Here is a 13,512-nt window from a genome sequence, read left to right as displayed (position 1 = left end):
GGCTCAAGGGGGAACTTCAACTGCGCATTCTCAGAGTTCTGAATAAGGTCGAAGACAATCGTACTTTCAAAATATTACCCAATGACGATGAAATTCCCTCTGAGGTTTAAAACTTTTGTTGGAGGTAAGCACTTTTCGAAATGTTTACTGAGATATTATAACATTTTAAGAAAATGTTTAGATTTATTGGTAAATACTTCGCAGCATGAACTGAATTGCGTATTCACAGATATAAAATAAAAATTACTATGTACATGAATTCATCTTATTATTAAAAAATACGTAGTTCGTCGTAAGGGGGAACTTGTACATTATTTGTGGCTGTTGTCTATTCTGGCCGAAGCAATAAAAAAACTGTTTTTAAGTCTATTTGTCTTGCAAAGTGGCAAAGGAAAGGTACGCTCGTGCCTATGAGAGCTATACATAGCGGGGTGGTAAAAGTTTGCTTAATTTGTGCTGAGGATCGTTCATTATGTTGCGAAATGTTACTGTACACATATTTTCATGGTGGTCTTTCACAGTTGGAAGATTCATGATAGCTAAGGCCTGTTCGTATTGCATACCAGGACAAATGATTCTCATGAATAGTGTTTAGAAGTAAATATTGTGCACGCCAAGCATCGTTTAGTTCTTATTAACCGAGGGGGAGGTCTGTATGGGAGAATCTTGACCGAGGTCGCCAGTACAGACCGAACACAGTGAGGTCTGTACCAGCGACCGAGGTCAAGATTCTCCCAAACAGACCGACCTAGCTCGGTTGATAAGATGTTTATTATATGGCTGCGTCTTATATGCCAATTTTCTATATTCTTTGTACCTTTTTTTCTAGACCAGTCTAGATGCTGGTCTAGATGGGAAAACCTAGACCACTTTCAATATTGATTTCAGCCAATCAAATTCGTGAATTCAGTAGTTCCCAGTCCTTGTCAGACACAGCCATATAACAAAAACTCGTATAACCTTATAGTGTAGTAGTGCATAGTGTTCTTGATATGCTTGGCTTAGGGAGTCAATAATTTTTTTAAGGGAAAAATTGTCGTGTTGCTGGTTAATTAAGTAACTCCAAATTAAATTTGATGACAGTTTTACTTGTAAAGCTTGTAGCATAATATTTGGTATTGATACTTTTGTTTTACCTCTTTACATATCTACACATTGTGAAGTAGTGAGTACTTTTGCCTAATTGGGAGGGGAAGGGGGGAATTCAAAGGAAGCTATCTGGCCTACAATCACATGGTCTATAAATCATGCCAGACAGCCAATTAATTTCTTGACAAGCTTGACCTAACTCAGCTGCTCTTTCTCTTTCTTCCTTCTTTCTCTCCTAGAGGAATTCCCACAGGGTCATATGGGTTATCCAGATACTTTTATTGTATGATCTTGATCAGTTATTCCAGAACTAACACTTATCATGGTGAAATTTTAGAGTTGATCCAACAAAGAACTTTCAGTTGTGGCACCTTCTCTAAGGTCAGAGGAGTACTTAACCATCTGACTGTTGTTAACGGAAACAAAGTGTGTGGAATGCAATCTGGTGAATCCCTAAATTTATCTTCTGGTAAGTTTGGGGCAGTCATCACTAAAACAACAGCATCAACCCAAGATACTCCTGTTGCAGTTATCCTTGGATGGAACAGCTCTAAAGGAAAACATCTTAAAAAGTACAGCAAGATTTTTGAAGACAAGTCCTATGACACCATCTGTGTTCCTGCAAAGCCAATCAACACATTTCTTAGACCAGGAACCAAGGTTAAAAAAATTGGCCATTACATTTTGGATCTTTTAGTTGATCTCAACTGTCAAAAGAGGCCTGTGTTCCTTTATGCATTCAGCAATGGTGGCTGTGCTATGTTTTTTCATATAATGGAAGCCCTCTCATATCCAACCACAGCATACTATCAAGCAGTACCAGTTGTTGGGACAATCTTTGACAGCTGTCCCATCAATCCAGACATTAAAAGTTTGAAAGCCACAAAAGAGAGTGTTACTGACATGATCAAAAATCCAATTGTTAAAGCAGCATTATGGTACAGCATGACTGCTTTTATCCCTCCTGTTATTTACTTAAATGGTACTGTGAAGCGTTACATGTCAGGTATGGAAGAATCTCCACTTTTATGCCCACAGTTGATTTTTTACTCAAAGACAGACAAGTTTGCTCCACACCAGGACATTGACTTTTATATTCAAGCAAGAAGACACAAGGGCATTCATGTTACACCCAAATGCTGGGACAGCTCAGAACATGTCAATCATTACAGAGAACATACTGATGAGTACTTAAAGGTACTGAACTTGTTCACTGATTTTTGCTTAACTTCATACCATGATCAGAAAAAGTGAATTTTCACTGTTAGGTAAATTACAACTGAAACTCGAAAAGTAGCCTACACAACAATTTCTTAAGTAATATACCAAAGACAAGTGCAAGTGTTTGATCAGGGGTTCCAAACACTGATGAACAGCTGGAAGCACTTGGCCACAGGCCGAGTGCTTTTATTGTTTCAAGGTGTTTGGAACCCCCAATGAAACATGGAGCACAAGTTTTTGAGATGACTTCTCAACTGAAACAATAAAAAAAAATTGCAGTATCAAGTATTTGAGGTGAGATCAAAACCATGTTTCATCTCAGATCAAAACCCTTAAGATTTTCATCTGAGTGTTCATTGGGTATCAAAGTTCATGCATGTCACCCAATTATGCCTCATTTATTGGCTGTTGCCCTCATGAATTTGAGAAGCTACCCTCTAGTGCACCACCTGAAATTCGCATGAGTGGCAAATAAAAAATGGATTAAATATTTTTTAATTGCGAGATTTTCAATTGCTTAGATATGGGAAATGACTATAGACAATTGTGTTTAAATTATTTTTTGGTATTGAAGTTTTCTATGGTGAGTTACAATATGAGTTATCAAAAACATGTTGTAGGCATCATCAGGGCTCTGCTCTGCTCTGGAATTGGGTGTAAAAGTCATATTGTGCTCTATTGCTTGTGGATAACTAATATAAGCATTTCCAAGAGAAAAGTCCCTGAAACAACAACAACAACATCTTTTATTTAAACACGGTGGGTTTTAAAGCTAATATTGCTTATGGGGCCGTGTAAAAAATGTTAATAAAATAATAAAAAATTAAAATTTATCTGAACTGAATGTAGTCAATATAAAGTGAAATATGTACAATAAAAGATATGAATAAATTCGGCAGTGAAAGGCGAAATCCCTGTCAGTTTGGGGACGGCCCATTTGCGGTGACTCTTCATTAAAGTTCAAGTTTCTGAGGACGTGAGACTTTTTTGCCCTTTTGGCGCAATCCCTGGCGCAGACAGCGAACGGTTCTAAAATACTCCAAACAATGGATCCTGTATGAGAAATAATAAAAGTTTTTCATATAAAAAGTTTCAAAACGTGCGCTAACACGATGTTGATGATGGAGGTCACAGTTAGACTCTTTCCTTTAGATTATATGTTCCAAGCATGATGGAGTTATGCGGTTGTAGATATTATAAATTAAGGTGGCTATTTTGACGTTATAAGTGCCGAATAAAGAGTCCCAGTTAGCCGTTTTTCTTACATCCTCAGAGGGCATGTCGCGCGGGAGGTTATGTAGAACTCTTGCGGCCCAACAAATGATGCAGGGATTTCAAAGAATTAAATTCGTTTTTATTTGTGCAACACCCCCAAATTGGTAGCGCATATGTGACCGAGGGTAAAATGACTTTAAAATGTAGGTCTAAAAGCGAATTCCTGGGTAAAAAGCGGCTGCGTTTGATAAGATTGAGCTTGTTGACGAACCCTCTCTTGAGCTCTGATTTGTCCACGTAAGCTTGTTGTCAATGGTTACACCTACAGTTTAGAACTTAAGGACCACTTTATGAGATGCCGGTTAATTTTTAATCTGCCTGAGGGACCGATAATATGATTTCGTTTTAAGGATCATTCCCTCGCACTTTTTGGGGTGTGGTACTAGGGAGTTATGTTTGCACCAGAAGGTGAGTTCTTCTAGAGCTTTGTTCAGCGTCGTTGTTACCTGGTCTACAGATTCACCAGCACAGTACATGGTTTTATCATCGGCGTACAGGAAAGTCGTTGCAGTGTTAACTGCTTTCGGTAGATCGCTTGTGTACAAGGCGAAGAGTATGGGCCCGAGTACGGAGCCCTGTGGTATACCGTGTGCAACTTTGGTATTCTCAAAGGGTACGCCATTAAATAACAGTATACTGTTCCCTGAAAGACTGGCAGTCAATTCGATCGTATGAAATGAATCAAGACCTGAGGTTGGATTAGGGTTTTTGCAGTTAATTCTCCAAGGCCTTTGATTCCGTGAACCACTTTATTCGATGAGTTTCAAAAATTTCCTATCGATCCTTGCATTGCAAAGGGAAGCAGTACACCTTGTCGGCCTTAAAAGGACAACCTCAGGCGGAGAAAATACGAAGTCCCCTAAATGAGATTATGAATCAGCTCCAGTCAGAGAATCTCTCATTGGAGTGGTACGTGGCATCTCGTGTACTATTAACTCATTAATAGCCGCAGCTTTTGTGAAAAACTGTGTTTTGAAGCTAGTCGAGCAGATTTCGGGTCACTGTTGTGGTTTTAAAAGCTCAAACTTACCACAACCCCCTTGACAGCTTGTACACTCGACGGCCTTTCGATCCAAATGCAAAATGGCACCCTGAAAATTCTCTCTTTCTCCTGCCCTTTTTTTCCCCTTTCCTTGCCTGAAGTTTCTCCTCACTTGTTGGAAATTTAGTAGGCTTCATTTTTATGTAGAGATTTTTTAGGAAACTACTCATTATTTTCAAAACATGCTCAGAAAGGTAGGTGGGTAATGGAACAAGATTTTCGTGCAGATTTTCAGGTCAAAGTTACATGGTTTTTTGGCTATTTCTCCAATCTCCTTCACTCGATTGCGCTCATTCTGATATCGTTTGTAAGATATTTTCAACCTGTTCAAGTACGTGCTCAAAGTCGTGCTCCAGGGTTAAAAGTGATGACGTCACAAGGCGTAGAAAGGGTGTGGGTCCACATGGGCGCATACGGGCGCACTGGACGTCAATAGGTTAAGATACTCTTTCATTCGAAATTAGGATTCCCTTTTATTCATTTGTTACGTACTCTCTCTCACGCACTCTTAGGAGAACACCTTCATTAAGTTGTTACGTTAGTGTCATGCGCACTTTTAGCGGGGATTCTCTCCTATTGGCTGTTAGTGTCTCGCGTACTTTTAGCATTCTCTTTAAGGATTATTCTACATCCGATTGTGACGCTAGTCTCTCTCGCAGATGAACGATTCTTCTTCTTTGGATTGTTAAGTTTAAGTTAGTAGCTCGCACAGTTTTAGGGTACTCCTTCATTCGAAAGTTTCATGAATGTCTCCTGCATTTTAGGATGAACCTACATTCGTATTTGACTGTTATGCATGTCTTTCGCGCACTATTAGGATTCTCTTTAAATGGATTGTTAAGTTAGTATCCCGCGCACGTTTAGGATTTTCTTTCATTCGATTGTTACTTCAATTCAGTATTCCGCGCAATCTGAGAATTCTCTTTTATTCGATTATTACTTTGATATCTCATAATTTTTAGGATTTTCCTTCATCCAATTATTACATTAATATCTCACCCAATTATTAGGAATCTCTTTCATTCGATTGTTACTTTAATATCTCGGGCTTTTGTAGAATTCCCTTTCATTGACTTGTTAGGTTAATACGTGGTGCACTTTCAGGATTCTCTTTCATTGGACCGTTACGTTAGTACCTCGCGCACTTTTAGAATCTTCTCTCATTCGATTGTTTCGTATGTATCTCGTCCACTCTAAGGTTTCTCTTTCATTACGTTGGGATTTCGAGCTCTTTAAGGATTCCAGTTTACCCGAGTGCTACGTTAGGATGTCGGGCACTTTTGGGATTCTCTGCCATTGGGTAGATATCTCTTGTCATGTGTAGTATTGCTGAGTGTAAGTACGAGTTGAGCCGTATTTGGATGAGTCCGTTGGTTGAGTCAAAGTTCAAAGAGTAAATATACTCAGCAATAAGTAAAGTAAAAGTAAAGTCTGTTTACGAGCCTAGTGGCCCCTTAGGCCGGTGCTTAACTCCGGTTACTGTAGCATGAAGCGACTAGGAGTATTTCTACTCCCCCCTGGATGGGATGCTAGTCCATCGCAGGGTTACCCCCAGCATTAAATTGCCGGTACCCATTTATACACCTGGGTGAAGAGAGGCACTGTGAGAGTAAAGTGTCTTGCCTAAGAACACAACACGATAGGGACTTTAAGCAGTCAGGACGGCAACGGCACGGAAGTCGTCGATTAAAAAGTGAGTTTTCACTTTTAGTTAGAACTTCGAAAATGGCTCCATGCGTTTACCGTCTTATAGGGCGCCAGACCTCAAACTCAACATAACGCATAAAAGTAGCGTTGAGTTCCAAATGTAAATTAAAGTAAATTGCCGCCGCGGTTTCGCTTCGCAGACGACGCAAATTTTGGTGATTTCACGTTGTTGTTTTGCAAAGGACGGCTAAGAAATGTACAAAGTTTTAAAACGCACGTGCTGGGCTATTGTTCTGCCAATTAGATCTATTGTTTTTCCACGTTCTCGTTGCCGTAGCCGTCGCGGTTTGCTTAAAGTCCCTGTTGTCGCGGCCGAGGCTCGAACCCGGACCACACGATCCGGAGTCGAGCGCACTAACCATGAGGCCACCGCGCCTCCACACATACTCAGCAATACTACACACTAAAACCTCTCATAAGTTATTTATTATCAAACTGCTTTATTTTATTTTTCTTATAAGACTAAAAGAGCAAAGTAGATATAGAAGTGTAGCATCACGTATCACGCTTCCTTTTAGCGGGATTCACTTTCATTGGACTGTTACGTTTGAATGTCGCTCACTTTTAGGATTCGCTTTCATCCGATTACAAACCAACTTTTACATTCGAATGTCACCCACTTTTAGGGTTCGCTTTCATTAAACTGATACGTTTGTATGTCGCCCTCCTTAAGCATTCTCTTTCATCCGATTAAAGACGAAGTAGTATTTTTGAGAGAGATTCTGTACATTAATTGGTCAATTATTGCTTAAAATGGCGTTATGTATGTTTTCTCATCTGTGAAACCTGTATCAAGCGGTCACCATGTATTTAGCGGTAACCCCGCCATTACCCGCGGGAGACCGCTTAATACAGGTTCGACTGTATTACGTTAAAATCATGCGCACTTTTAGGATTCCTTCTCCGTCCGATTGTGACGTTAGCCTCTTTTTTACATTTAGGATTCTTTTTCATTGGAATTTTATATTCGTATCTTGGGCAATTTTGGGATCCTCTTTCATTGGCTTACTAAGTCTCTTGGGCCCTTTTTCTCCTTATTGAGTTGTTACGTAAGTATCTCGCCTACGTTTGGAATTCACAAAGCCGCGAGCTTCGCGTAGGCCTTTATAGATTATGCTAACATAATTTTTGGCATAATTTGAGCAAACTGGCATAATTTCTGCCAAGTAGCAATGCTAGCATAATTCGCATATTTTGATAATTATCGGATCATTTTTGATGCTAAAAATTGATCTTTGTTCATCTCTACTCCCAAGCACTTGGTGACGTTGTTCGATGTTTTAAGTTTCAGTTTAAGTAGTAGCATTTGTAGTTCACTGTGAATCACTGAGCGGCGTCTAAAACGGTCTGAGCCCGGGTTTGGGGTGCACCGGAACCAGAAGTCACATTGTAGGCCATGTTGGTCCCAGTACCTCTCATCAGGCAAGGCTAAAAATTACAAAATGGCGCAATCGCAGCTAAGCTACATGAGAGCATAGTCTAGTACTAGTGTGCATGTTAACACTGAACCACATGTTTATTTCAATTTCATTGTGGATTTGTTGCGTTTATTTCTTGAAGACTAACGGCTTCTAATTAAAAAATGTATTTTTTGGACTAATTTGCAATTTTTTCAAAGAGCATAATTTTAAAAAAGGGGCATAATTTGGAAAAAAGAGCATAATTTTAGCATAATTTCGCAAAAAAAATGCAATCATAATATGCTACTTTTACTAGCATAATCTATAAAGGCCTAGCTTCGCGGTTAGTTCCTTTTATTCCTGACATATTTTGCAAAAATAAGCTCAGAGGTACATGGAAAAAAGAGCGTTATTCACCAGACTGGAAAAAACCATTACAACTCACCGTAATGGTTCGAATAATAATAATAATAATAATAATAATAATAATAATAATAACAATAACAATAATAATAATAACGATAATAATAATAATAATAATAATAATAATTAGAAATTACCTACAATACAACCACAATTGGCCTAAACACATATCTCAACAACAAAGATGATTATCTCGTAAAAATGGGACGGGGTCATGACCGAGGCAAGAAAACCATGTCCATACACCATCAAGCTGCCAAATATGGGCAAGAACTCAACTTACCAGAGGCTGAAGTGATAGAGAATGAGCCAACAACGAACTATGTCCGAGGGGTAAAACTGAAAGCCAAACACCAAGCTTTAGAACAACTCAAGAGCAAATGGGAAGAAAAGCCTTTGCATGGTCAATGCCCAAAAAGAACAAAAGAGAAGAATGTAGACCAAGACCAAACCCACAATTGGCTGAGTTCACCTGGCCTCAAATCAGAAAGGGAAGGTTTCATTAGCGCTGCCCAAGATCAATGTATTAAGACCAACTATTACCGAAACAAGATCCTGAAAGATGGCACCGACCCCATGTGCAGAATCTGTGGGCAATTTCAAGAAACAATTGACCGCCTTGTCTCCGGATGCCCAGAACTTGCCGAGACAGAGTATATACGAAGACGCAATAAAGCTGCGGCGTACCTCCACTGGACAATATGCAAACACTACAACATCAAAGTGCAAGATAAACACTACGAACATGAACCATCTACTATGACAGAAAACCAAACAGCGACTATACTCTGGGACATGCCAATCCAAACTGATAGAGAGATAAAGCAACCAGACCAGACATAGTGGTAAAAGACAAGGAGGAGAGAACTTGTATGCTCATCGATATGTCTATCCCCACAGAAAGGAACACCTCTTTGAAAACAGCAGAAAAACTCTCCAAGCACAAAGATCTTGAAATCGAACTCGAGAAAACATGGGGATTGAAAACAACCGTCCCAGTGATCATTGGAGCTCTTGGAGTGGTTAAGAAGGGAATAGAAAGCTACATTGGCAAGATCCCAGGCAATATCAGAATAGCAGAGCTACAGAAGACCGTTCCCCTTGGAGCTGCCCGTATACTGAGGAGGATTCTATCCATCAAGTAACTTATGACTGCCCTAGGCTCATGGATTGAACTCGGCACCATAAGAAAAAAGAGCAAGGCTTTAAGGAACTATAATAATGGAAAATTTATCTGTGTTTTTAGATGTACAATTGTAAATTTCACTACGTATAGGCAATTTACAAATGCTGCTCGAGATTGGCTTATTCAACACACACGCAAAAATCAAAATTGTATCAAATTTGGGTTGTCCCAATTCCTATTTCTTCAACAAAATACGTAATATGTTGCTCTAATAACTATATTTATCATAATAATAATAATAATAATCTTTATTTAGCAATAATTTCCATAAAATCCTCTACAATATAAAATATTAACAGCGTATAAAACGATCCAAAATAACTCACTTTCGGCTCACATCTACTCCTTTTTTTTTAATGTCAAAGCGTCTGGAAAACTATAAAAAACGGAGTCAAATCTGAACTGATTCAAAGTCTAATAATCTGATAAATAAGAATAATAATGATAATAATAATGATAATTTTTTAAAAAAAAACAATCTTTATTCACTATAATCACTAAAAGTATTTACAAAAATTATGATGAAATGCTTAAAAATCGAAAACAAATGCGTCAAAATGTCCAGTAAAAATTCCAGAAAAGCTCATGGATACACACTTCTTATAATAATCATAATGATGATCATAATGAAGGTATAAATATTACAAAACAAGTTTAAAAAGTCTCTAACTGAGAGAAAAGTTTTGAATCTCTTCGGTATTAACTTAATAATAGTAATAGATTTTTCCTTAAAAATATCTCATAAAATGCAGTTCTCTAAAAAAAAAATTAAAAGTTCAGTAAACTAAGCTACATATTAAAAATAATGATAATAATAATAATAATAATAATAATAATAATAATAATTTAATGAATGGTGGCAAGTAGTGTGGACGTGTTTTAGAGTGTTCTCATAAAAATCCGTTCCCATCGAAAGCAGGCCAAGTTTAGAGCGCCAGAGTATCCTTAAAGAAGTGTCTAGCATACTTTGCAGATTGTCAAGCAGTTTTGCGAGACTATTTGGCGTCTCTGAGCGGGAGTTTTAGCTGAGTTGATTTTGATTTTGTTTGGATGTGCGAGTGATTTGTGTCATGGCGGATGGACGACGACAACAGGCGAACGGAAGGATACGATGGAGTGTTAGGATGAACAATGACTTGTTGGAATGCAAGAAGAAAGCTTTGGACATGGTGAAATCAGATAATCCACCGCGGTTGAATAACGGACGAAAGATGGGCTATATGCAGGTGATGAAAGAAATGTGGGAAGAGAAAGGATATGGTGACTTCGCACTGACGAGTCAAAATCTGCGGGATCAAGCCACCAGACTAGAGAAGACTTTCGGTAGTGTTGCAGATAGTTTGAGTGCAGGGATTGGGGGAAGTGAAAGAAGGAAGGAGGGAGAGATTGTTAGCGAAGAATTGTGTGAAGATATTAACGGGCTGCAAAATGCTAACTCGTGTGCTGTGTAGGAAGATCTGGATTTAATAATAATAATAATAATAATAATAATATTTAATACTTCTATAGCGACTTTTACATTCACATATGATCAAAAGCGCTTTACAAAATACAAAATCACCTATAGTATAATAAATTACATAATTAAATAAAAAAAAGTATCTAAACTAACTAAACTATTTACATTATAATTACATGAGACTAATTAGAGAAAATTGAAATATGCTCTTCTGAATAAATGCGTTTTCAGCATTGTCTTGAACGTGGTCATATTAGTCTGGTCTCTTATCTCTCTTGGCAGTCCATTCCAAGTTCTTGGGGCAGATGCTTTAAACGATCGGTCACCCAATGTAACTTTAAACCGACAACTAGTATCTTCAAGTATCAGACCATTAGACGCCGATCGTAAAGAGTACCTGCTATTTTCCTTGATAAACAACAAGTTACTCAAATACTGTGGCGTTTTAAAATGAATTGCCTTGAAAGTCAATAAAGCTATTTTATACTGAATCCTATATTCAGCAGGAAGCCAATGAAAATTGAAAAAAACCAGCAGCATGTGATCGAATTTAGGCGTGAAAGTAATTAAACGCGCTGCTGTATTCTGAAGACGTTGTAGCTCAGACAGATGTACAGCGGGTACATTATATAATAGGCCGTTGCAGTAGTCAATCCGTACCATAATTACTGCTTTCACAAGAAGCTTGGTGCTATCCTGTGTAATATATACTTTCGAATGTGTCTGATATTGTGCAGATGGTAATATACAGACTGACAGATCTTGCATATGAGAGAACGATTTAGTCCCGAGGGAGTGACGAGTACCATCAGTGAAGAGGCACGCACTTTGCTGGAATCATCAATTACCATCTTACGCCAAATTAACACCTGCCAAGGTCAGTACAAAGCTCGCGAGTTTGACACCCGTATTAAGGAGAAGCCAACAAAGCGCGACCTCGAGAACATCAATCAAGCCTTGGCAGAGGTAATGAGACAACAGAAAGTACTCCCTACGGACAACCCGTTCACGTATCTTTGGATCGCAAGCTGCGTGCTGTATTGTGTTGTTATGGCATTTTTGTTGTACAAAGGTTGGAAAAAGAAAGGCCCGAAAAGACCATTAGCTGGAGAGAGTAAGCAACAGAAACGGCGCCGTTTGTACGTGGAAAAAGTATGTAAAATAAGGAAACAGATTTCAATTGCCAAAGCGGAAGTGGATCGCTTGACAGAAAACCGAAAGCTAACCAACAGAGGGAGGAGGAACCGGGACATTTTACAGAAGGAATGCCGCACGTTATCGATAGCATCACTTGTCGGGTATACTGAGAAGAAGAAATCCTCTTTACGAAAGCTGAAGAAAGGCTTTTTGCGAGGCAACAAGCTAGATGAAGTAAGCTTGATTAATCAACAATTTAAAGATGATACATGAGAAGAGTGTTGGCTAACGAGAAAGAGAGTGAGCGTCCAAAATATGTAGACCCTGGGAAACGGGATGAGCAAATAGAGGAGAAGGCGTTTGTTAATATCGAAGAAGCAAGTAGCTTTTGGAAGGAATTATGAAAGGGAACGGAGCTGGAAACGGAAGTGCGGAATGGCTGCATGACTTAAGAGCTATTATTCACGATCGCGTCCCTCCTTCAGTGGAGGAGGCCTGGGACCTAGTTACAAGTGAGGCTGTAAACGTTTTAGCGCGGAAGAAGAACTGGAGCGCACCTGAATCGGATCGTATCGCCAATTTTTGATGGAAACGTGCCTAAGCGCTGCATGAGGGTGTTATTTCGTCATTCCGTGTGATCTCCGAGTATGAGGAAGAGTATCTACCATGGTTTTGTGAAGGGAAAACAACGTTAATCCCAAAACCTGGAGAGTTTACCAGCGACAACCAACGACCCATCACTTGTCTAAACACGCTTTATAAGTGGTTCACTTCGTGTCTGCTTGTCACAAAAAACCAGCATCTGGAGGAAAACGATCTAATGGAGGGTGCGCAGAGGGGGGGCACGTGCAGGATGCAATGGAACAACAGACAACCTATTGATCGATCGAACAGTTGCGTTGGATTGTCATAGGAGGAGGCGAAATTTGAGCTTGGCCTGGATTGATGTAAAAAAGGCGTAGGATTCTGTAGATCATAGTCGGTTGAATGGGGTGATGACGTTGCACAGGTTTCCCACATGGTTGTGTATAGTCATTGCCAAACTGTGTAAGAGTTGGAACACCAAGGTAGTGGCGATAACAAGGGAAGGGAGACAGACCTCCGAGAGGATTAAGTTCAACAGAGGGTTACCACAGGGAGATGCATTGTGCCCGAGGCTGTTCACCGTATGCTTGAACCCAGTTGCATGGAAGATCAGAGCCGTTGAAGGATACCGGATGTCCAAACCTATTAACAGCAAGGTTACGGGACTCTTGTATATTGATGATCCCAAGATCTTCGCTGCATCGGAGAGTAAGTTTTAACGGGTTATGAAGATGGTTAAGTAATCTATGGAGGATGTGGGGCTTCAGTGGAACCTAAAGAAGTGAGCGGTGGCCCATGTAAAAAGGGGGGTAGAAGTGACTGCTGTCTCATGGGGGAGAGTTGCGGAGTCGACTAGAATACCATGTCTTGATGATGGTGAGCGTTACAAGTTCCTTGGAGTACTTGAGAGTGTTAGGCAGGAGGATAAGTTGGTCCTGGAGTGTGCAGTAAAAGAGTATCTCAGACGATTGTCAGTTATTTAAACAAG

At 39.4% G+C, this 13,512-nt stretch overlaps 1 protein-coding gene and 1 pseudogene across 2 annotated transcripts; both read left to right on the top strand.

Moving 5' to 3' along the window:
- Positions 1-9: 9 nt before the first annotated feature.
- Positions 10-3,143, top strand: LOC111326075 (transmembrane protein 53). 2 transcript variants are annotated; one of them, XM_022930008.2, is made up of 2 exons: positions 10-124; positions 1,427-3,143. In XM_022930008.2, the coding sequence occupies exons 1-2, from the start codon at positions 82-84 to the stop codon at positions 2,341-2,343; spliced, it is 960 nt and encodes a 319-aa protein (XP_022785743.1). In that variant the 5' UTR covers positions 10-81; the 3' UTR covers positions 2,344-3,143. The 2 variants fall into 2 exon arrangements, with proteins under 2 accessions (XP_022785743.1, XP_088590312.1); XM_088734186.1 differs by having other exon boundaries at positions 30-124; positions 1,329-3,143.
- Positions 3,144-8,371: 5,228 nt separating this feature from the next.
- On the top strand, positions 8,372-9,302 carry LOC111326085 (uncharacterized; annotated as a pseudogene).
- The last annotated feature ends 4,210 nt before the right edge of the window (positions 9,303-13,512 follow it).

The sequence above is a fragment of the Stylophora pistillata genome, chromosome 9, assembly GCF_964205215.1.
Source record: "Stylophora pistillata chromosome 9, jaStyPist1.2, whole genome shotgun sequence".
Lineage (NCBI taxonomy): Eukaryota > Metazoa > Cnidaria > Anthozoa > Scleractinia > Pocilloporidae > Stylophora > Stylophora pistillata.
Note: the sequence above shows the minus strand (reverse complement) of the source record. Positions and strands in the feature narration are given on the sequence as shown.

Bases quoted from the DNA above. Each gene is read 5' to 3' on its own strand.
- LOC111326075 (XM_088734186.1), top strand. From the start codon at position 1,375: ATGATCTTGATCAGTTATTCCAGAACTAACACTTATCATGGTGAAATT.